Consider the following 24,820-nt stretch of genomic DNA (forward strand, 5'->3'; position numbering starts at 1 on the left):
CCGGCCTCCTGGTGTAAATGTTATGAATCCTCCAGGTAGCCCGGCCTCCTGGTGTAAATGTTATGAATCCTCCAGGTAGCCCGGCCTCCTGGTGTAAATGTTATGAATCCTCCAGGTAGCCCGGCCTCCTGGTGTAAATGTTATGAATCCTCCAGGTAGCCCGGCCTCCTGGTGTAAATGTTATGAATCCTCCAGGTAGCCCGGCCTCCTGGTGTAAATGTTATGAATCCTCCAGGTAGCCCGGCCTCCTGGTGTAAATGTTATGAATCCTCCAGGTAGCCCGGCCTCCTGGTGTAAATGTTATGAATCCTCCAGGTAGCCCGGCCTCCTGGTGTAAATGTTATGAATCCTCCAGGTAGGTAGCCCGGCCTCCTGGTGTAAATGTTATGAATCCTCCAGGTAGCCCGGCCTCCTGGTGTAAATGTTATGAATCCTCCAGGTAGCCCGGCCTCCTGGTGTAAATGTTATGAATCCTCAAGGTAGCCCGGCCTCCTGGTGTAAATGTTATGAATCCTCCAGGTAGCCCGGCCTCCTGGTGTAAATGTTATGAATCCTCCAGGTAGCCCGGCCTCCTGGTGTAAATGTTATGAATCCTCCAGGTAGCCCGGCCTCCTGGTGTAAATGTTATGAATCCTCCAGGTAGCCTGGCCTCCTGGTGTAAATGATATGAATCCTCCAGGTAGCCCGGCCTCCTGGTGTAAATGTTATGAATCCTCCATGTGTGTAGGTGACTTTGACGTCGACAAAACTAAACTTTTAAATCAAACCAAAGTTATCAGGTTCATATATTTAGGAGTAAACAAGGTCCGAGGCTTATCTATTATACTTAGTTAATGTGACAATGTATAACCTGAGAACACAACCAAAGGAGGTGACCCTTGCAATTCCCTTCCAATATAGTCGAAGGTGACTTTGACGCGGACAAAACTACCCAGACTAATTTCAACCATGAATTATCAGGTTCATCCAAGAATAATGCAGCCCAGATTTAATATGGTAATCTCGCATATACAGGGTATTTCTGATAAGCCTGGCATAAATTACGGGGGATGTTATTTCGGCGATTTGAGTCAAAAATGTATCTCCATTTTTCCCTAAGGGACACTGTTTTAGAGTTTTGATTTGAGTGTTTTAGGAATGACCCCTAACTAAATTAGAAATCATTGTCTAAATCAGTTTCCTAATTAAATTTAAGGGGTCATCCGTAAAATACTCTGGCAATCTTAACTTGAAAACAGTGTCCCTTATGGGCAAAATGGAGATAGAAGTTACATTTTCGACTCAAAATTGCCCAAAGAACATCCCTCGTAACATATGCCAGACTTATAAGAAACACCCTGTAAAGGTTCCAAGAAATTCATTATGAAATATTATTTCACATGAATCCGAGATAAACACAACGCATAATCCAGTGGTAACTCGGCTAGGACTCATTTATTGGCAAAGTATATTATTTTCAACAACTATAACCGAATCAGCTGCTCCTTGGACTGAAATCTGGCAAAACGCAAACCTCATAGTAGCGTTATTATTAAGACCAGCTGCCCCCGAAACCAAATGAATATAAAAATGCCTGTAAAAATGTTCCTACTTCTTGTCCCTATAAGAGCAATATATTTTGCTAACCGAGGCTTAACTATGGGATCCCATAACTCACGTAACTTTATTGTAACCTTATTATGGGTTCTTTTTTTTTGGGCTTCGGTCCGCTGATCTTAATACTATAGAATGAAAGACGTTATATCACTAAAAGGGACTTGATATACAGTTGGTTCTACGGAAAATCAAATTTTGAGTCGAAAATATTCTTTGGCATTTTGCCATAAATATGTTTCAGGGATGAACCCTTAAATTTTACTTATAATTTTAAAAACAAATAGACGATGATTTCTAATTTAATTAAGGGGTCATCCCTAAAACACTCAAATCATAAATTGTAAACGTGGTGTATTTCAGGAATTAACAAGGATAATTAATTGAATATTTTATATGGAAATACGCAATCCGGAGCAGGGCAAGCCGCTACTTTTCCAGGGTTCATAGAACTTTTGGAAAAGTGATTTCTGACTTTTACAGGGGTTTTCTCTCATATATTTTACAGGTTTTTTTCTCATATATTTTACAGGTTTTTTTCTCATATATTTCCCAGGTTTTTCCCCATATATGGAGTGGGTTTTTATATAGTTGGCGCAATCCCTTCAGAGCGAACTTACCAAACCTCACATATTTCCCTGAATTTTACCAGAAGCATAAGTTTACGCTAGAGACTTACTGAGAGCTAGTTCGAGAACGACAAGCGAAAATTTACTACGTGACTATGAGGTTTCACCTATACGTCACTTCATCATGACAAGCTCTCAGTAGCCAGTGATAAAACTTATGGAACATATCTTATGAACTTATGCTAGAAGTTATAAATTTCCCTGAGTTTTCTAGGTTTGTATAAACCCTGGTTGTCGAAACTGCATTATAGGTTTTGATGAAAGCAAAGCGTAAGATGCTATTTAACATATTTCTGAGGAAACCATGATTTCCAGTCCCTTTATCATACATTGTCCTTGCAAGACTCCTCTAAATAACGTCAGAATATAGCGATAAGGCATTCTGTACTTTGTTTCCATAGGCTGTAATACGGTCAAAGTAGGATAACTGCTAGCGTTGTTCCTCCTGTACTATATCTTTTATAGCCTTTCATAGAAAATTCTTTTACGTTCTCTGTGCTTCGGATAGAAAAGAGATAACTAGACCTACTACAGAGTACAGAACAGATTTTCTCTCTATGAATAAACTATATTAATTTTTAGGGAACGTGTTTACGAGAAGAGAAAAATTTTTATGACCGCATAATTCTTGGTTTCCTTCCCCCGCTTTATTTTCGAATAATCGTTAAATTTTGTTTTAACAAACTTATAGATGATTCGATTACGTGTAGGTAGGTGTACTACCAATGCGGGTGGTCAATTTGTAATATTTTAATATTACTAAATTAAAGTTCAGGCGGTGTTTTTTTTATTAGTGAAAGTTTACCAAGCAACAGAGACGAAAATGTTTGGTTTCTGACGCGATAGGTGGGCGTAAGATTAAATAAGATGGAGTTAAATGGTTGATTATATCTAAATTAAAAATATTTTCTTATGTATTCTGGTTTAAATCAGCGGCCATCTTGAAAATGGCGTCCAAAAAAGATGTATATTTTTTTATATGTGAAATCTGGCGTATATTTCAACCGATTTCATTGATATTTTATACACGTGTGTTTTTTACCTTATAGTAACGTCTTGCTCTATTTGGTGTAAATCAGCGGCCATTTTTGGAAATGGCGTCCCGAATAGTAATTAAACTTTATGACGCGTTAACTGTCATATATTTCAACCGATTTCATTGAAATTTTAGACTAAGGTTCACTATACCTAAGAGTGGAGCTTTGTGTATTTTGATGTAAATCAGCGGCCATCTTGAGAAATGGCGTCCCCGAAAAGTAATTAAAACTTTCCAAGGCGTTAATTTTTTTATATATCAACCGATTTCATAGAAAATTTATACGCTGCTTCATTATATCTTATAATACAGCTGTGCAATTTTTACATTTGATCAGCGGACATCTTGGTTATTAAAACGACGGCCAATGAATTTTATTTTTCCTTTCACAACTTAGTGCATCAAATAATTCAAACGATATCAGTTTAAATTTCAAGCAGAATAAATAAATGTAGCGGACAAAATTGAAAATTTATCCTTGAGAAATGAAGGAAATATACGAGTATTAAACATTAATAAAAATCCTTGAAATCTACATTTTGTTTTTTCATCGTTTCATTCACCTCAAGCTTTTTTGGCAAAGGAAAATAAAATTTTCATTTTATGCAAATGAGATTTTCGACATTCAAGTTTAAGGCAGCCAGTTTCTTAAGACACCTACGCAACAATGCTTTTAGTTGTTATAAGAAAAAAAGCGAAATATGATCATTATAAATGAAGTCAAATACCCCCAAAAATATTTACAACGCCCATTTTACAAGTACATGTTAAAAGGGATTTTTTCCTATTTGATTGAAAAAAATAAAAAAAAAATTCATTTTGTCTAAAAGATACCTCTTTATATTCTGTGATGTGTAGACACATACCCCGATTCTTTTAAAACTGAACTAAATTCGATATAAGTGTAGTCAGATTCGATTTCTTAGCTTCAGAACTTTAGAATTTTGAAAAAATACAAACTTAAAAATTGTCAGAAACACATTTCGGATTTTAACTTTAAGTACAATATCGGCAACTTCAAAAATTGTTTAAAAATCAACGGAAATGTTTCACTATAAGTTTTAATAACGTTTTAGAACTTGTTGCATTATTTTAAAGTAATTGTTAAGCTCTGTATTCTAGTTTGAACATTCACGAAGGGAGAATGAATCAAGTGATTTTTTTAATCGATTCTTCTACTAATTATACGACCAATCTTCTTAGTGTAACCAAGAAGGGATATCTAGTTTACTAGGGAGAAGTTATAAGATGCCTAAGTATTCGCGCGCCATAGTCCCAGTCCCCCTTTCAAAATACAAGGGGGTCCGTAAAAGGAGGCCGGGCTATTTCGCCTCTCCTCAGTCGGAAAATACGTAATTTTCGTCCTTGGCGTCGCGCTGACGTGAGTTTTCAAGAGCCAATGTGATGCTGGTTTTAATTTAGAGGCGGGTATTAACTCCGGACCTACGTTTGGACTGGAGATAAAGCTAGAAATGTGGCGAATTTATAACTTCTCCCTAGTAAACTAGATATCACTTCTTGGTGTAACATAAAATGAAATAACTCCGAATGATTTTAAAATTCAAATTAGTTCAATGATATTTCATGTATTGAAATTAGCACCTTCGACAATCGAGCAACGCTATGCCTTTTTTGTTAACCAAATTATCCTCGCTAAGTTTTAATTAAAATGCCAATTTCAATTTTAATTAGTTCAATGTTATATGATGACAATCGAGCAACCAAATTAACCCTTGCCGAGTTTTCATTAACGTTTTTTGAACCCAAGTATTTCACCATGCATTTTAAGTTAGTTTTCAAGCTCAGTATTTTTGGGCACGTGAACAGCCTTCAAGAACGATCACAAACGATTTAAAAAAAATCTACCATTTTCTACAAGTTTCCCTACAGCGTTTAAAAAACCTTATATCCGTTTCCACCATGGATGGCTATGGTGTCAAAAAATAAAAAGATAAAAACTTTTTATCGTGAAACTTCTTTCTTTGGTTGGTAAAAAAGAATACATTTCTTCTACGGTGAGACGCATCTAAAAAGTGCACTGGGATGCCTGGATATCGCGTTATTATATATTTTTCCCCTAGTGGCTTAGAGCAGAAGTAAGATGAGACTAGAAGTACTGAGCTAACCAAATTCTTCACTTGGCGAGAGTGAATATTCTTGATAACACACCAACGGTTGGCCCTCTGGTAGCGGTTTCTGAATTTTCCCCCCAAAACGTGAGACGCTCTTAGCAGTAGACGGCCGAACTAGATTCAAGGGTATGTTCCCATTTTCCCCAATCCCATAACACCCAAAAGCAGTATTTCGCCCAAAAGATTTTTTGTCCCATTTCGCCCAAAAGATTTTTTTCCCATTTCGCCCAAGCCCAGAAGTTGAGATTTAATTTTAGCCTTTAAAAATAAAAAGACCTAGAAAAAATTAGCCTTGGGTTGGGTTAGGCTAGGTTAGGTTAGTAATATTTTGGAAATGGTTTAACAATGTTACGCCTTTTCCAAAAACATTAATGTTTACAATTATCTTCTTCCGAATAAAAGAACCTTTCTCAAATTATAATATGCCTTTTCCAAAAATAACTGTTTACAATTATCTACTTCCGAAATAAAAACCTTTCTCGAATTATTTTCCTATCCTGGTAAGAGAATTGTAAACTGATACAGCCTGAAGAATAGACAATATTTAAGTGTACTTTTTAAAAAAAAGTCATAAATACGCGCCGAGTTTATTAAAGCAGTGCAAGGCACGGATCGAGAGGATATTGTAAGAGAAATTAATAACCAATGTTTCTGTTTTGGGGGAAAAATATTTTGGGACAAATGGGATTGGGAGAAAGGGGAATTGGGGAAACTGTTTTTGGGTGAAATGGGGGAGAATCGATTCAAGCACCCGCGTCCGTGTTCCGCGGCTTTAGGTTGAGGGGAAGGGGGTAGGAAATGTTTTTGGAACTGGACCAATTTTTTTCTCGGTAGTGTAGGCGCGATTGAAGCGGCATAAAATCCTCAAATTTGTTCACTAGTGCCAGGATCTACTACCAATGCTAGAGCTCTTTACTTCTAGTTTCATCTTATACTTCTGCTTAGAGTTAAGAGAGATTTTTCTAAAAAGAGAAGATGATTCAAGAAGGGACGGACGGTTTCAAGTTTTTAAACTAGTCCAGCCGGTTAAGATTTCATCCTAGATTTTATTTTAGTTTTCTCCAGTTTCTAAACACCCCCCTCCCTGGTTATTATTTTTTATTCCACAGTGCATGGGTTGGTGATACAGAGATCATCGCAACTGTGAGATCTTCAAGATTCGCCCAGTTATTTTTTTACAGAAACGGAAAAGAGAGAGAGAGAGAGAGAAGGAAATAAGGAAGAGAAAAATCTTATTCCTGCCCCCTTCCGCAGAAAAATTTTTCAAGGGTTAAAGCATTTAAAACTTTCTATTGGTAGAAAGCTGATCAATTCGTTAATTTAAGAAATATTTTGGGTGGGATTTTCGGAAAATTTCGGTTGGCATTTGGGGGTAATTTCGGGTGGCATTTGGGGGTAATTTCGGGTGGCATTTGGGGGTAATTTCGGGTGGCATTTGGGGGTAATTTCGGGTGGCATTTGGGGGTAATTTCGGGTGGCATTTGGGGGTAATTTTGGGTGGCATTTTGGGTGAGATTTTCGATAATTATGAAAAAATTTTATTTACTAGAATTTCAGTAAAGGTTTTTTATTTTCGAAAATTTCTAAAAATATTAGATTTATTTTCGAAATTTTACTTGATTTTTTAATAATAAATACTTTAAAATTCACTGAAAACACCAACTGGATTTTTATGGTCCAACGGAATGCAAATAAAATGTCGCTCGACACCAAACCAACTCATTTTCCGCTATCTATTTCTGACAGCAATAATAAAGGCAGCGTATAAAAAGTGTATTTTTATGGTCGAAAAATTCCGAAAGGTATTATGGGGAATATATCGTCCGCACCGTTCCATCATTACAAAGAAAAACTGTTAAAAATTTTCACATGGGGTGAAAAATGTTGCCTCCCGGGTTTGAGGGGCTGCATTATGATGGGGTAGGAGAGAAAACGGAACGCTAGACTCAATGTAAACAAGTAAATGATTCCAAGTTCACTTTGCATTGGAGAAAATATTCAAAATGATAAAGATGCTTTTGGACCCAGACAAACGTAACTAAAACTTACAACATTTTTCTTTTGTTAATGTTACGTTCATGAAATTATCTGGCTTTTGAACAATGAGTGATAACGTGGTTGGCGTCAAAACTACTTTGTATGTCTTATATCAGGGATAGATTTAATTTTAGAAGTAGGAATGGAGAACAGAGTAATCTGGGCGCGAGTCAAAGTCCCAGACCCCCTTCCACGGGACGAAGGGGTATGAAAGAAGAGGCGGGTCATAGCGACAGAGGTAAAAAGGAATTACGTATTTTTCGGTGTCCCCGTCAGCAACGTCATCAAAACGTAGTTTAAGTGAGCCAATAAGATAATTTAAAATTTTCGGTACGTGTTGGAGGGAGGAGCTCTATACTGGGCTATGAGTCGGACTGAAGTAAATACTAACCGTTCTCCATTCCTACTTCTAAAATTAAATCTATCCCTGCTTATACAAATTGTTCGAAATCCGGGCATTTCACAAGAACCTTCTAAAATGTTTCAAGATACGACATTATGTCATCAAATCAAATGAGGGTATATCTTCAAAATTTCCCAGTAGTCAAACCTATTGTTAAAGCCATATTTCCATGAAACCCGGGTCCCCTACGTCTTACATAACAAAAGGATTTTTTTTTATTTTCCAAGCCGAATATCATGAGAAAGAGAATCTACCTTATTTTCCCGCCAAAATTGTTGATAACGAAATACGCGTCTGCAAACAATTGCCAAAAGCAGTTGGCAGTATGGCTTGAAGATGTTAAGGAATCGTTGAATCTAGCATCACGTTACAGAAGCTAATTTTAAAATAAATATGACTGTTAAAATATGCGCATTAGTCAACGAAACGAACAATTTCCATAATTTAACTGTCAGCTGAGGCTGTCTAGAGAAATGAGCATTGCAGGGCTCCCACAGAAATTTCTTAAAAAAATAGTGAAAAAAGAGACCTTTCACGGTAAAAATAGGGTAAAATAAGGACCAAATTCTTGGAAATAGGAACCAAATAGAGACCAATTCAAAATCAAAATTAGATCTTTATTTGTACGGAAGTATCACAAAAAAAGTTGGGAAACCAAAATAAACCTCTCCGAGCCAAGACGAATTGACTTTCTAAACACAGTTCCACCAGCCAATGAGAAAAACCGGAAACACATAGTTCAAATTGGCGAGATATTGCCAAGGTCATTTGTAAAGGTTAAAGCGTTTAATAATTCCCTGTGGATCGGAGTGAGAATAGTTTTACTGTTGCAAAAAATTTTAGACGGAATATTAAAAACGGGAATTTTTGAAAATAGGGTGGTTTAGAGACCAAATGGCGATTTTAGGGTGGTTTAGAGACCTACCCAAAAAGTAGAGACTTTTAGGTATTTTAGAGACCAGATGGGAGCCCTGGCATTGGAAAACAACCACCAAAAGCAGTTGGCAGTATGGTTTGAAGTTATTACGAAATCGTGGAAACCAATCCTGCTTTACAGAAGCTAATTTTAGTATATATTAAGACTGTTGAAATATGCGTATAAACATGCGCATTAGTCAACGTAACAAAAACTTTCCATAACAGTTTAACTGTCAGTCGAGGTTGTCTAGACAACTGAGCATGGAAAAGAACTACCAAAAGCAGTTGGCTGTATGGCTTGAAGTTGTTACGAAATAGTTACAGAAACGAATTTCTAAAATAGTCAGGACTGTTAAAATATGCGTGTAAACGTGCGTGATCATCTGCACACAATCACTATCCATAATAATTCAACTGTCAGCTGCGTCTGTCTAGACAATTGAGCATTGGAAAACCACTACCAAAAGCAGTTGGCAGTATGGTTTGAAGTTGTTACAAAATCATTGAGAACAATACCACGTTACAGAAACTAATTTTTAATATAGTTAAGACTGTTGAAACATGCGCAATAGGCTGCGCACAAACACTTCCCATAATAGCTTAACTGTCAACTGAGGTTGTCTAAAGAGAGGAACATTTTCCCCGACTATTATTAAGCTGACGACACAGTGAACGTGATTTTTAAAAATAACCTTTAGGGGGTCATACAGCTAAAAGTAGTGAAAAGGATGCTCTAAGTTTAGTACCGTCGAAGAGGGGTGTAGGAAGTTCTACACCAAAGCAAGCACCCTAAGCCTAATAGCTGGGAAAAGCGCAAGCTCGACCGACTCAGGATGGGGGATACGACGACGTAGACGTTTTGAATGATTGTTTAATAGCAAAGGCCTAGGGCTTAGAATTCCAAAAATTGTCGCATTTAAACTGATATCGCTTTACCAAAAGGTATTTGCGGAATCGTTTAGGGTGTAGAAACATTGTCAAAAGAACACAGTGAAGGCTTGCATAACAGAAAATGCTCTAAAAATGTCTTGTAATATGTGAAAGGGGTTTTTCCAGTTCGCTATAAACGTCTAAATTGTCTATACATTTTGTGCACGGTTTTCCAGTTTGCTATAAACGTCTAAATTGTCTATACATTTTGTGCACGGTTTTCCGGTTTGCTATAAACGTCTAAATTGTCTATACATTTTGTGCACGGTTTTCCAGTTTGCTATAAACGTCTAAATTGTCTATACATTTTGTGCACGGTTTTCCGGTTTGCTATAAACGTCTAAATTGTCTATACATTTTGTGCACGGTTTTCCAGTTTGCTATAAACGTCTAAATTGTCTATACATTTTGTGCACGGTTTTCCAGTTTGCTATAAACGTCTAAATTGTCTATACATTTTGTGCACGGTTTTCCAGTTTGCTATAAACGTCTAAATTGTCTATACATTTTGTGCACGGTTTTCCAGTTTGCTATAAACGTCTAAATTGTCTATACATTTTGTGCACGGTTTTCCGGTTTGCTATAAACGTCTAAATTGTCTATACATTTTGTGCACGGTTTTCCGGTTTGCTATAAACGTCTAAATTGTCTATACATTTTGTGCACGGTTTTCCGGTTTGCTATAAAAGTCTAAATTGTCTATACATTTTGTGCACGGTTTTCCGGTTTGCTATAAACGTCTAAATTGTCTACATTTTGTGCAAGGTTTTCAGTTCGCTATGGATAGTTTTCACACATGGAGGATTCATACCATTTTCACCAGAAGGCCAGGCTACCTGGAGGACAAAAACACGTCTGCTTTTGTCCTCCAGTTAGCCTGGCCTCCTGGTGTAAATGGTATGAATCCTCCATGTGTGAAAACTATCTATAAAGTCTAAACTGTCTACGCATTGTGCAAGTTTCCCAGATTGCTATAAACTTTCAAAATGTCTAGGTATTGTCCAAGTTTTCCAGTTTGCTATAAATATCTAAATATTGACTTCAAAACCGTGTCCTGTAGACAAAAGTGAAACGTTCACCGATTTAAAACAATAAAGATTAAAGGCAACTTGAGAGATATTCGTTAACCATTTAAAAAGGAATTTCCCGATAATATGCCCAATGCCCATTGCTTCCAGTTCGATGAACAAACAAGGATTTATCGAATAGCGAGTGGGGGAAGGATTGAACCTGCATTTAGGGTAATGATAGAAGATAAACTCTTCCACCAAAAAGAGGCCCTCTTTCAGAGGAGTTTAAACCCTTGAATAAGAAAGAGGCCGTCTATTTAAGAATTTTTTTTTTTAGGCGCGTAAACTGCAAAGAGGTTTTTTATCAATTTTTCATCAATAGGAATTTTGAGTGAGAGAAAAAATAAACGCTAAAAAAACTGTTATCTCTCTTAAGCGTGCCTGATTCAACAAATAACGGTATTTGCTAAGGGAAAAAAAATCGTAATAAGTAAGATGATTATAATAATTAACAGACAGCTTTGTCTGTCAGTCTGATAGTAACGCTTGATCAGTTACTTGCAGGAATGTAATCTAGTTATCTAAGTATTTTCACGCTTCAATTTTTCAATAAAATATATAGAAGTATTAAAGATATGGAATATTTTATTAATTAAATTTTAATTAAAGTAAAAGATCACAGTTCTACAAATTATACCTTAAAAGAACGACCTTTTTCTAATTATAAAAGGAAAAATATGAAGAAAAAAATAAATTATCTCCTATTACAAAATAATTAGCATTAGTCTTAAAAACGAAGACTATGCCTCGCAATGATTAGTGGCGTCTGCTAGACAGTATCCCTTACCCCTTAAGGAATTGGTTTAACCAATCCCGTGCGGTTCTGGTTAGCAGACGCCTCTAAACATGGCCGGGCAGTAGCTAGCGTTTTAAAGACCAAATAAATGCTAATTACTTTGTGATAAGATATCATTTATTTTTTAATATTTTCCATTCTACTTTTAGAAAAAAACAGCCGTTCTTTTAAGGTATAATGTGATGTTACCTGAACTTTTCCTTTTAGTTAAATTTTAATTAAAATAATACCGAAATTTTCATCACAAATTAATAATTAAGTCATACGTATGTTTAGTATAGTTATAAATTTATGTGCTTGCGGAACTTAATACGTGGTAATAAAAACTGGTGATTACAGGTGCTAAAACAGCTGAATGTTTTGCGTTAATCACATAGAACCGCGTCATCGCAAGTTTGTTAAAAATATTAAAACCACATTTCCGTTGTAGTCAAACTTACTAGAGCGATGTTACTAATGTTTAAGCGATCGTCAGTTAAGCCTTAACCCTTTAAGTCAAGCAATGACGCAAATTACAGCTACACGCTCGAATTATAGACCTAAATAGGCCAGCATATTTAGCCAAAGAGGGGGAGGGGGGCAATATGTTGTGGCTACAGGAGAGGGATATTCGATTATGGCTTCAAAATGTAACCCCAACCCCATCAAAATTTGATATTAACGATTGTAGGCTAAACCTATGATCATTATTGCTGTCGCTAACCCCGACCGTTCAGGAATTTGGTCTCTACTGATAAACATTACAGTGTAGAATTTTCCAATTGGGACAGGTTTCAAGCAAAGCAGTTAAAGTGTCATGTCGCACTAGTAATAAATTAAACCGTTAATTAAACTCTTAATAGTAGAACTGGGTCGTATTCCTACTTAAATTTGCAAATAGATCAGTGTTAATTGTTTAACTAAAAGAAATAGGTATCCTTCATTCACAAATGCAAATGAAAAAAATCGGAAAGTGCTGTCAAAACTAGATCAGCAAGTTTTCACATTTTAACTATTATTAGACGCTTAATTATTTACCTTTCAAGGTATGACGTCATACAACGTCGCTAATACAGATCCCTAAAGTGACAATTTACCTATGGTTTTCGAAGGGTCAATAAAAAGATAGTAGTTGCTTAAGTTCATAATAACCCCACAAACTTAAAATACAATGAGAATGTCATAAACCAGAAATCTCACATTTTCGTCGAGTACGAAAATCACCGTAGTAAAACGGTAACGAAAATCACCTCATGTGACGAGTCACGCATGACGTCACAAGAGTCATTACCTTCAATAAATTCCCTTTAAACGGCCCCCTGACCAAAAAACCCCACACGACATTGAATAAAAACAATAAAAAAAAAAAATAGAAACAGACCTTTTGAGCCTTGCACATCGAGCCCAGAGCTTGAACATCATGATTAATGTGTCGACCATCTTGTAGGCACAATAAACAAACGGCAGTTTTACACAGCATACAGTACATGCTGAGAGCTTCCTCGACGTGTTCAAAACATCTGGGTTCCCTGCCAGTTTGTTTTGACGCGGCGGACGATGGCAACATGACCCCGGTGGCCGAGGTCGATCTGACCCCCGGCCTTTGTTGTTGGGCGGCCTTAACGGGTAAGGGCACCAACGAATGTTTAGCCAGGGGTCCACGGGTAGGGTGACAACTTTCTCGGCACGCGTCGCAGTAATAAACCTCGCATTGTTCGCACATAATCGTGGCTTCTTTCGCCTCACCTTCGCACAATTGACACTGAACAGTGCCCTGTTTAATTTCGCTGTACTTGTCAGCGATATTTTGCAATGCCCGGTTCTTGGGGAGGTTATTCGCGCCATTATCGTCTAAGTAGACAGTCTTATGACAAGCTGGGCACGTCACGGACAAGGCCGCGACATGTAATGGCGGGAAAAGAATTCCTTGAATGTTTGGGGTTCCAACGTAACTGTTTGGTCGACTGCTACAAACGACACCCGAATCCGTTTCACTGACTAGACTTAACTTATCAGCGTCCACTAATGGACAATCGCTGAGGGTGTCACTCAGGGCCGCTTCATCACCGGCGTTACTCGTACCACTCGCGCTACTGGTACTGGCGGGCCCAGTTGGATGTTGAGGGACCACAGCGGGAGGTGGGGGTGGATTATTTGTACTGGCGACCACCGTAACGTGAACGTTATTTACGTGTACCGGTACGCTGCTAGGACCCGCGGAATGTTGGCTATGTTGCGAGGCAGTGACATGTGGGCCCGGACCTGTCGAAGATGCCCCTGTATTGGGAGCCACAACACCGGGATTCCCCGTACCAGGCCCCGCTGGTTGTTGAAGCTGTATAGCGCATTGCAAACACAACGAGTGATAACAGGGCAATAACACGGCGTTTTGGTAGAAGTTTTTACACGAGGGGCACTTTAGTTCCTCTTCCATGTTTCCACGCGGAGTTTAAATCCAAATTTGACGTTGATTTTCTTAAAATACGATTTCAAACACAAACACTGGTTACAGTTGAGTCTACTTCGATTCTAATTTTGAAGCAACTTCTTCGAAATATCGCCAAATCCAATAATAGCCTTGGCTTGGTTTTCGTAATCGTTCTTCCATTGTGACAAGGAATAACCAACACCGTACAGAGCCACAATCGACGCTCACACTGCCGGTTGATAGCGGGAAACGAGTTTTTGGCGCGCCTGATGGGAGAGGTGGGAGAATATGACGTCATACTAGGAGCGCCCGTCTTTTGACTTCAATTGCCGGCTTGAATGGTGAGGGAGGGACGGTAACGAGACCGTAGCGCCACCTGTGAAAGTAAAAATGAACTGTTTTATTATTCGCTTTTTAAAGGACCAACGACACGAAAAACACTGTAAAATTATCCTTGCCGTTCCAGAGCCTTAAAATTCTAAAATAAACCACTGTCAAAGCTTGAAAATTATTTCTAATTTCGATAATTATTTTGGTGTTGATACGATCATCTTGGTTCTCTCGAAACTCGTATATTTTTTATATCGGTTTCAAAGGGTAAACATAATTATATTGGAAAAAATCAACGTTGACCGACTGAATTATCCAGGTGCGATAGCCAACTGTACTTGGAATGTTATTAAGAGTTAATTTTACCTTAACTACTGTTCTCTTTACGAAATTAAGGATGTAATATCCCTCCGATTTAGTTTTCTACCTGCTGACATTGTAAGGTGGAATAGCTCTAACTTTAAACCTTAACAAGTTAGGCCTACAACAGCGTTGGCATTTGGCAGGTTTTCCCCAGTGCCGGTTTTAACCACTGTTAATTTGCTTTGCTTTTATTTTTGAAAAAAATGTATCTGTACTATGAATGAGTAAGATGCGAGCCGTATAGAATATAACTGTCAATAAATTAATTTTAATTTTAAATAAACTCTCAATATAGTTAATATTAATAGGACAGACCTGGGATATAGGATGCCTCACGCCTATGTTGTAAGAGAGTTTTGAAAGATTTTCCTGACGAAAATGGTTTTGACCGGTTAAAACCGTCAGATATTCCAGGACGGTAGGACCAATTAAACTTTTAAAAATAAATAGGCTATCTTTAATTAAGAATCACTTTAACTATCTTTGGGGGCTCCCATATGAGATAAAAAAGGTGCAAAACATTACTGATTCATCGAGAATCCATTATAACCAATCCTCAGATTATTGGAAAAGATCCCGAGGATATACAACAATATTTAACTGAGTACTCAAATTTATCACATTAGATTGATGCCAATTTTAGGTTATGCCACTGCCGTGGTCTCAGTATATAAGATTTTGAGAACGATTGAGGAAACGTACACTCACCCTAATGAATTCAAACGAAGTTAACAATCTTTCGGTACAATTTAAAACAACTCCGGAGCATTGCAGGAAAGCTATTTCATTCGCAACTCCATATCAAACTACATGTTCATTACGTCTAATTCGGAATGGTGTCAAATACACCGCTTGCTTCTTTTACTACTTTTGTATTTAATTCATCTGCACCTCTAATTAAAGCAATCATAAACATCATAAAGTACGAGACCAGCTTTTAAAGACTTATTAAGACTAGTTAGTTCAAAAATTCAACAATAGAAGCAGACTCTTCTTTCGTTTCCCGCCAAAACCTGGTTAGCCCCGGAAATAAGAGATAAAAAAAATACGTTACTGACTCATCCGCTGGTTCGCGACCTCTATCGGGTTAAGAGTCAACCAAAAATATTAAGCCGCGATATTCAAATTCAAAGCAAACATGTAAAGAGTTTCAAATTAACCCTCCAAAAAGATGGATTCCGGACAAAATAGCTATGTAACTTCGTTTATTAAAGCATTATTATTTCATTGATTTTTAAAAGAAATATATTAAACTTAGGAATACCCAGTTTCCAAAATGTTAATTGCTTTATTTTATATGTAATTTTAATAAATTAATTTAAAAGTTAATCCAACCCAACCTGCAATCAACTAACACCACGGCATATTGAAACTTTACGTGACCTGTTGTGTCTGATTAACCAATTGGACCAGACTAACCGAGTACTTGTTCGAAAATGCCCTTGCAACAAAACGCCAAATCATGAGAAAGTGCAATATGACCGTTTTCAACGTAAGCATTGTTTATATTTAAGGTAATTGTATCTCTTCGTCGCAGTTTTTCACTACTCCAACTTAGCAAAATGATTTGGTCATGCAATATGTTTCACTCAAGTCAATAATAAAAGATCAGCTACGTGAAAGTTACCTCGTAACGTGGTTCGATAATTATAATTTATTTATTTGAAGATATTTTTCGAACCCATGGCATCTGACACACTACGTTCAAAATTTATTTCTACTCAACGTTAAGGATTGTACAGTCGGGAGAAGGGCCAATTATCTGTTAGGAATTTCAAGGACTGATACTGACCGTCAAAAACAATATAAAACCTTGGTTAAAAGAATTGAGATTGACGCCGCAATAAAATAACACTGTTCCATTGTTTGAAGAATGAAAAAAATAAACCATAATGATTCAATCTAACCAGAAGGGGATAATAGAAAGGTGACACTCTGTATCCCCTTAATACTTTAGTTAAGTAACATGATTCTTCCCAGGCTCATGCACCTTTTAGTTTCCTGTCCTGCTCATCGAACTTCAGATGGGCATCTCACCGTGGGGTGAATTCCATAGTTGTTTCGCACTAAATCCTCAACAATCAATCCACAAAGCTCTTCTTGACGTGGGACAAAAATCAACAAGCGCATGCGCCTTGGCAAATAGTTAAGCGCTAATAGAACTATCTCAGAAGCCTAAGTGTTACGTCATCCATGCTATTTTCCCATAGAACCAAAGAGGTACCAAAGATGGCCGCCCACTGCCAAAGTTAATCTCGTGACGTTTTACCGAAACACTGACGTCATAACTGAGATTGTTCTATAGAATAATGATGAGGGAACTATTTATCGCGTATGTGACTCCGTTTAGTAAACGTTCTGATGTTGGGAAGAATAATGTTACAGTTACCCCACTTTATGGTACACTTCTATCGAAGAGAAGTATTATACACTTCTGATATACCTTATACAATATTTATTTTAAACGACGAAAGAAAAACCGAATTATTACGGAAAAAATCAATATTGACCAACTGAATTGTCCAGGTGCGGTATCCAGTAGGTAATTTGGGCGTGACTTTTGAAGCCCCTCACTGAAAATGATATTTCAAGGTGGAATTTACTCCAGCATGCTTATACTGTTTGATAACTTAACAATTACGTTTTTGACACGCGACATTCGCCGCTCGTCGAATCAAAAATTCAATTCTGCACCACAAGAAAGCGTTTCACGATACTTTTCAGTTGGGTTTCGTCATCTTTAGAGCAAAGAACACACTCAAAAGTTATACTCAATAACTTTAAGGATAGTATAGCCGCGAATCTATTTGAGAAGTTGAGGAATTTGCAAAATTATTTACAAGTCTGATATCGACCGAAAACTTGGGTTTAAAGAATACAGATTGGTACAGATGGACGCAGTGACTAAAGAACACTACCGAGTTCCCCTGATTAAAGTAAGAAAAGCCTTTAAATTTACAAGAGCCGAAATACATTTCGGACGAAGTCGTCCACAATTATGTGACTCAAACAAAATAATAATTCAGCCACACATTGTAATTGATACCAGTGGTCACCATATGTTTTTGATAATGAGGAAGACGAGACAACTGGCTTCATGATTAAATTCCTAGATGTCCTTAAACGATTTGATAATACGAAGTAAGAAACATTATTGTCATTGGCGGAATTCAGGTTATGTTACAAAACGATTCAAATAACGTTTTCCAGTGTTACTTTGTTGCCGAGTAAAGAAAAACCCTGGGGATTAAAAGATGGCGAATCCTGGACTGAAGTCTTCGGTACACTCCAAAGAAACGTAAGCTCCGGATATTACCCAAAACATCAAATAGATTTTGCCAACAAATTACCCAAATTCAACAATAATAATGTTGAACTTGACTCTTAATATTCATATTTTTTAACTTGCAGGAAGCGGATTTCTCCTTAATTCCAGCTCCAATGTACAATGAAATGTTCAATGACTTCGCTACTTCTCATCCATTCCGGATTTTGAGGTGGCGTATATTATTCGGAACACATAGTACAAACGAAAACGATATTTTCTCTGTTGTTGGCAAATGGGTAAGATTCTACAGCGGTTGTTACTGATCATATATCTTCACAAACAAGGTTACCTATAATTATACTTAATATAGATTGCTATACTGTTTGTGGCCATGGCTCTACTAGTTTGTTTCACGGTGAAACTGAACTCTGTCTACAGTAAAGCTAAATCAAAACTACCCTTGATGTTTCTGTTGCAATGCCTTCTGGGGACAAGTAAGATTCCTCAAAAAAGGAGCTGCGTCTAGCGACGAGTACCAAAGCGTCCATTGTATTTCTTTGGAGTCTGTGGCGTACCGGAGTCGTCGCCAAGCGAGAACAATATGAAAACCTTTAACTCATTAAAGTTTACTCTTGTAGATCCGCAAAGCGTAAAGTGTTCGGGAGTCGCTCGTTTCCTCGCTGTTTTGTGGAGTTTGTCGTCATTCATTTTGTGGGTGTTCCTATCATCGGAAATGACGTCACAGTTTACGAGCAAAACCGAACTCCTTCCCTTCGATACCATGGAGGACGTTTTTCACTTTCCAAATGCAAAGCCTTTGTTGTTCAAAGGCACCGCATACGTTAAATTAATTCGGGTCAGAACAAAAAATTGTACCTTACTGTTCCATTGAAGTGTTTTGACGAACTTTTTGAGTGCAATTTCGCTGTAATACTCGTGAAATCAGATCCTAGATCGTTATTTATAGCGTAAAACGCAGTGGCAGACTCGGCATTATAGGTGTGACATTTTTAATACAGTAAAATTACTCAAAATTCGTATTATGTGTGCCATAATTTTGCTGCTAGTTTTAACCAAACCGGTTACAAGTAACCACCGGGCTTTTTGGGAAAAAGCCTGATTTTTAATTGAATCACGCAAAGTCTTTAAATTTTCGCTAAAATCATGGAAAGCTGATAATATTTTTTGCAAAATTGACCACGTTTTCGATGTTCTAGGGCGAGGGTTTGACATGTTCATTAAAGAGTATTCTGTTATTTGATTGTTTTTTAGAAAAGTGCACAGAGTAACCTTGCGTACGCGGAGGTAATAAAGCGAGCCGATGCAGACCCGGATTCGTGTATACGAATATGGAATAGAGTCTGGAATGATTCCAACATTCACTCGGAAATCGAAAATCGAAACATGTTCGTTTACCTGAGCGACGTTTTGAACTGGGAATTTATCAAGGCCACGTATGCCAAGTCCGGTAATTGCAAAATGAAACTTGGGAAAACAATAAGGATATCCTTTGCTACGATGGTTTTCAAGAAGAACATTTCGCGAGCTCTTGTCAACACAGTCAACAAAAGGTGAGTGGATTCATTCAATATCAAATTGGATATTACAACAAAAAAAAGTGTACATTGATTTTGCCTGTACCAGTGGATGGGAAATTATACAGGGTGTTTTTGATAAGTCTGACATAAATTGGGCGATTTTAAGTCAAAAATTTTCTACGACATTTTGCCGTTCGGGCCACCGTTTTCAAGTTAATATTGAAGTGTTTTACCAATGACCCCTTTTAATTAAAAAACTGAAAGACAATGATTTCTAATTTAATTAAGGGGTCATCCTAAAACACTCAAATCATAACTCGAAACGGTCACGGAAAATTTTCGACTCAAAATCGCCCAAAGAACATCCCCCTTAATTTATAACAGACCTTATTATTCGTTTAAGATCCATGTAAGACAAGTTTCTACTTTTGATTTTAGGTTGCGTCAAGTGATTGAAGGCGATTGCTTCGAGGATCGGAACCCGTTTTTGAAAAACGAATTGCATCCCTGTCAAAGAACAGAAACACCGGATGCATTCGTTGTCATCAACGTTCACGCTTTCACGGTGATTTTCCGCGTCTGCCTCTTGGGCTTCTTGGCCTCCTTGATCACTCTCATACTCGAAATATGCGTGAACAAGCGTTCATGAATTCATGTTTATCTACGAGGTTATAATAAATTGTGTAGAATTGTGGGTGGTTATTTCTGTTCAAATATATTCCATAAACAAACGAGGATGAGAAAGTGGGTAAGAACAAAATCCCTTAGCCTTAGTTTACAAAGGTCTTTTCAGACGATACAACTTTTGACTCAAAACGTTGAGTCAGCAAAAATTGGTCAGTGATCAATTTACAATTTGGTGATGCAACCAGTCCAACTTCTGTTCACACGACCCAACTAGTTTACTCAACTCAAATTGACTCATCAAATGGGTCAAAAAGTTCTACCGTCTGAAAGGGCCTTTAGCAAAGGCCCTTCACTTGCTGAAAGGACATCAAATCCTATAGTAACATCATAAACGTGAAAATTGTGAGTAGGGATGTTTGTTACTCAATCCCGCTTTAACGGCTGTACGGATTTGGGCGAAATTTGGCATGCAGCTAGATTACGACTTGGATTAACGAATAGGATACTTTTTTTATACCCGATAGACCCTGTAGCACGTCTACATTTAACCAAATTTCTCCAGTTTCTTCTTAGTGTTCCCAAGTTCGGAAATTAAATATTTCAAACGACGAAAGAAAACAGATAATTACGGAAATATTATAATTTGCAGAGGGGGCGATGACAAATTGAAATATTTGCGTTACCTTCAATAAAAAATGTTTCACTAAAAATGGTCTTTTTTCATAATTATTCTTAAAGTTGTAAGAAATATTTTCAAAAGCATAAAAGACCCTTTCCAAGACATTAACCTAACCACAACCTAACCTCGATTGATTTAATAATAAGTGTGTGGAATGAAATCTAGCACGAGAAGTTGGAAAATTATCCAAACACGCAACCTTATTCACTCATGCCAAGTATTTGTAGGAGAAAATTGGCTCAAGTCAGTAAATTTTAAAAATGGGTTTCGCCATTTTCTATAACGACCGCACCCAAAAGTGTTCTTCAACCATTTGTAGAATACATACATCACGTCTATTTTGAAAAGAAGCGCTTATCGATGTTGAATTACATTATCTTTACGGAATTTTGATAAAACTACCTCTGCGATTGATACCGACCGAAAATGAAGTAGGTAAAATAACTCGGATTGCATAATGGATGACGAAATATCAAAGCACTACCAAGTTCCCATGATGAAAGTAAGAGAATACAACATTTTGATAAAATATCAAAACATTAGTGTTCGTACGGAATTTTCTCCCCCGACCTCGGTATCCAATATGTAAAAATGTAGTCGGGGCTATTTCGGGGTTAGATTTTGGTACAAGGAAAGTAGCAAACTAATTTTTGACCTGTTCCAAAAACTATCGTCTGAAATAAATTCTACTTTATAAAAAGCAGAGAGGTAACGATTAAACAGAATATACAGTAATAGAGACCAAAGTTCACCATTATAATTGTCGCGGACCGGCGTCCCTCCCCCTTCTATTATAACGGCAATATTTGGCCTTTCATGGGAATCACCTTGCGTACACATCGGAATTTAGCGTGTTTTTTAAAGGTTAATACTAGCAAAGGTATATAATGAACCTCCTTATTAATAAATACGCCAAGAAACTTTCAGATTTTTTATAATTTTTCTACAATTCTTAAAGTTATATGGGACCCCCAATCACGACCCCGACTTGTTTTTTTCGGGGATACCTTGACCCCGTACGAACTCTAGAATACATATATAACACATTATTATTACCAGTTACCACCATATGTTTTTGAGAATGATCAGGGAGAGACAACTGGCTACATGATTAAATTCCTGGATGTACTACGTAGGCTTGATAATTTCAAGTAAGAATAAATCATTTTGTCAGTGGATGGAATTCGGAGGATGTGATTGTGATCGTCTTTTCTAGCGTTACTTTGATTCCGACGAAAGAACAACATTGGGGCTCAAAAGTTGGTGATTCTTGGACTGGAGTCTTCAGTGCACTACAAAGAAATGTCCGTTGCTTTTGATTCATATCTAAAGTTAGATTCCCACTCTACCGAAAACAGGACGGAAAACTCCGGCACTGCAAGGGGTTCGAGCGAATGTTTTTGACGCCGAGCCCGATGGAAGTTCCTTTTGGCCGGGCGTAACTAGTGTTATAAGTTTATTATTTCGGTAGTGTTCGGCGTTACGCCGGTGTCTCAGCCAATGAAATTAATTGAACTAACGAAGGCATGCCTTTCAAGAGCGCACGCGTACGCGGAATCGACCTATAGACGCCACTTATTTAAAATTGTGTTTGAAATTAGCTGACAAGGACTTTTTGGAAACAATGCGACCAAGATAGAAAATAGATTGTCAGTTTGCGCCATTATACAGTATATCAATTATACACCGATTACGATAGATTAGAAATAGCGTGCATTTTGAGCGGAAATTTCTGACCAACTCAAACAATAATTACGTAGACTAGGCACTAGCCCAGGGCCTTATTAAGTTATTGGGGCCCTATGACTACATTATTAGGTATTTATTTCAATATGGGGCCAAGTATTACACTGCGATTTTCGGGGGCTTGTAATGTTGTTTTGACGACGCTGTTAATAATCAAATTCATGGTTTCACAATTTACAGGAGTTCGATTTTTCTTTAATTCCGCTGGTACTGTTCAATGATAATTTCAAAGACTTCGCTACATCTTATCCAATTTTAATTGAAAACTTCAGTATATTATTTGGAACACGCCAAACAAATGAAAACCATATTTTTTCTGTTGTCGATAAATGGGTAATGACACTATCGCACCACTAACTACAATTTAAATATCTTGACTGACACTGTACCAAAACTTCTTACATCTACCATAGATAAGCGTAGTGGTTGTGGGATTGGCTGTGCTAATTTATATAACGGGCAAACTCAACTCCTACGTCAGAGCGAACTCGGAAATACCCTTTATGTATCTGTTGCAATGCCTACTGGGGACAAGTAAGAATCCTTTCATAAAGTGACGTATCCGGTATTCTACGTACCGGCAGGACACTACGCTCGCTACACGTCATAATAATCTTAATCGAGTTCGCTCTTAAAGGTCCGCAAAGTGTCAAATGTTCGGGAGTTGCTCGTTTCCTTTCTGTTTTTTGGAGCCTGTCGTTATTTATTTTGTTGTTGTTCGTATCATCGGAAATGACGTCACAATTTTCGAGCAAAACGGAACTCCTTCCCTTCGATACCATGGAAGACATTTTTCACTTTCCCAATGCAAAGCCTTTACTCTTCAAAGGCGCCCACTACGTCAAATCCATTCGAGTCAGTATGCTATGGAAGCGTTTATGAATTTACAACATGGTGCATAGCGTGCGAGTCAACGTACATCACAATCGTGCTCTTGGCTATCGCGCTAACATGCTCATAATATTAGGAAATACATTTGATCAGAAGGGGATAATAGAAGAAGGATGACACTCTGTATCCTCTTAATGCTTTAGTTATGTAACGTCATTCTTCCCAGGCTCCCCCTTTTAGTTTGCTTTCTCGCTCATCAAACTACAAATGGGCATCGCACCGTAAGGTGAATTCAATAGTTGTTTGGCACTAGATCCCCAGCAATCATCCCACAAACCGCGTCTTGACGTGGGACAAAATGCGCAAGCGCGTCTTGCCAAATATTTAAACGCTAATAGAGTAATGATGAGGGAACTATTTATCGTGTATGTGATTCGGTTTAGTAACCTTGCTCTAAGTGTTCCGATGTTGGGAAGAGTGACGTTACACTCACCCAGCTTTGTGGTACACTTCTCTCGAAGAGAAGTATTATATACTTCTGATTTGATATATATTTGTGTAGTGCTCGTACGGGGACCCCGCCCCTACCCCTGTACCTAAGACGTAAAACATAACCAGGGTTTTATTCGGGGTTAGATTTTGATACTTTTGACATTTTTTATACCTGTTCCAAAAAAAAAAAAAAAGTCAAATTCATCTCAAATAGGGTCTCCTTTACCCAGACTTTTTTTGGGGGATAACTTGACCCCAACCCGACCCCCCCCGTACCCCGTACGAACTTTATGTTTGTGATATTCATTTCAAATGCCTTTAAATTTTCACAGAACACAAGTGCAGGTTTTGCTATACTTTGATTCCATTGTTGAAGCATTTCCTTTAGGCACGACAGCACCTTTGTAGAGACCCCTAATGTTTAAATTTTTCTTTAGAAAAGGGGCCTAAATAACCGGGCATACGCGGAGTTATTCAAAAGAGCGGATGAAGATCCAGGTTCAAGTTTCAAAACTTTGAGTACCATAGAGAACAGTCCAGACATTCAATGGGAAATCGAAAATCGGAGCAAATTCTTTTACTTTATCAGCCGTTACAACTGGGAAGTCATCAAGGCCAGATATGCCATGACCAAAAAGTGCAAAATGAAATCAGGCAAAACAATTAGTTTAAGCTTAATGACAATGTTTTTCAAGAAAAACATTTCACGAACTCTAATTAAGTCCATCAACAAAAGGCGAGTTGATCAACTCAAATGGCCCGGGTTTTCGAAAAACAGGACAAATGGTAAAAATATTGCTCTTTCTATTGTTTAGAATGCGCCAACTGAGCGAGGGTAATTGCTTCGAGGACCGGAACCCGTATTTTCAAACCGAATTGCATCCTTGTCAGAAAACCGAAACACCGGATATATTCGTCGCTATCAACGCATCCGCTTTCATGGTCATTTTCTGTATTTGTCTCATTGGCTTCACAGTCTCCTTGATCACTCTCGT

General features: G+C 37.6%; 2 protein-coding genes across 4 annotated transcripts in view; one reads left to right on the forward strand and one right to left on the reverse strand.

Annotated features, from left to right (window-relative positions):
* Positions 1–24,820, reverse strand: part of Trim9 (E3 ubiquitin-protein ligase Trim9) — a 341,298-nt gene that overhangs the window by 249,125 nt on the left and 67,353 nt on the right. For 2 of the 3 annotated variants that reach the window (XM_089836500.1, XM_089836492.1), the window contains one exon: positions 12,905–14,327. In XM_089836500.1, the coding sequence (XP_089692626.1) occupies positions 12,905–13,957 (1,053 nt within the window). In that variant the 5' untranslated portion in view covers positions 13,958–14,327. Of the gene's footprint in view, positions 1–12,904; positions 14,328–15,352; positions 15,368–24,820 lie in introns of those variants that run through there. The other variant, XM_089836508.1, reaches the window with a different exon arrangement.
* LOC149717202 (uncharacterized) lies at positions 19,145–20,755 on the forward strand. Its single transcript, XM_089834532.1, has 2 exons — positions 19,145–19,483; positions 19,889–20,755. The coding sequence occupies exons 1-2, from the start codon at positions 19,317–19,319 to the stop codon at positions 20,097–20,099; spliced, it is 378 nt and encodes a 125-aa protein (XP_089690658.1). The 5' UTR covers positions 19,145–19,316; the 3' UTR covers positions 20,100–20,755.

The sequence above is a fragment of the Phalangium opilio genome, unplaced genomic scaffold (genome assembly GCF_054372755.1).
Source record: "Phalangium opilio isolate 3A_F unplaced genomic scaffold, DU_Popi_V2 ptg000003l_1, whole genome shotgun sequence".
In the NCBI taxonomy this organism is placed as follows: Eukaryota; Metazoa; Arthropoda; class Arachnida; order Opiliones; family Phalangiidae; genus Phalangium; species Phalangium opilio.

What these genes read in the sequence shown, in the direction of transcription:
- LOC149717202 (XM_089834532.1), top strand. Translation starts at nt 19,317, where the DNA reads ATGTTCGTTTACCTGAGCGACGTTTTGAACTGGGAATTTATCAAGGCC. An exon ending in GTCAACACAGTCAACAAAAG is followed by an intron (nt 19,484 to 19,888) that starts GTGAGTGGATTC and finishes TTTTGATTTTAG; the next exon opens with GTTGCGTCAAGTGATTGAAG.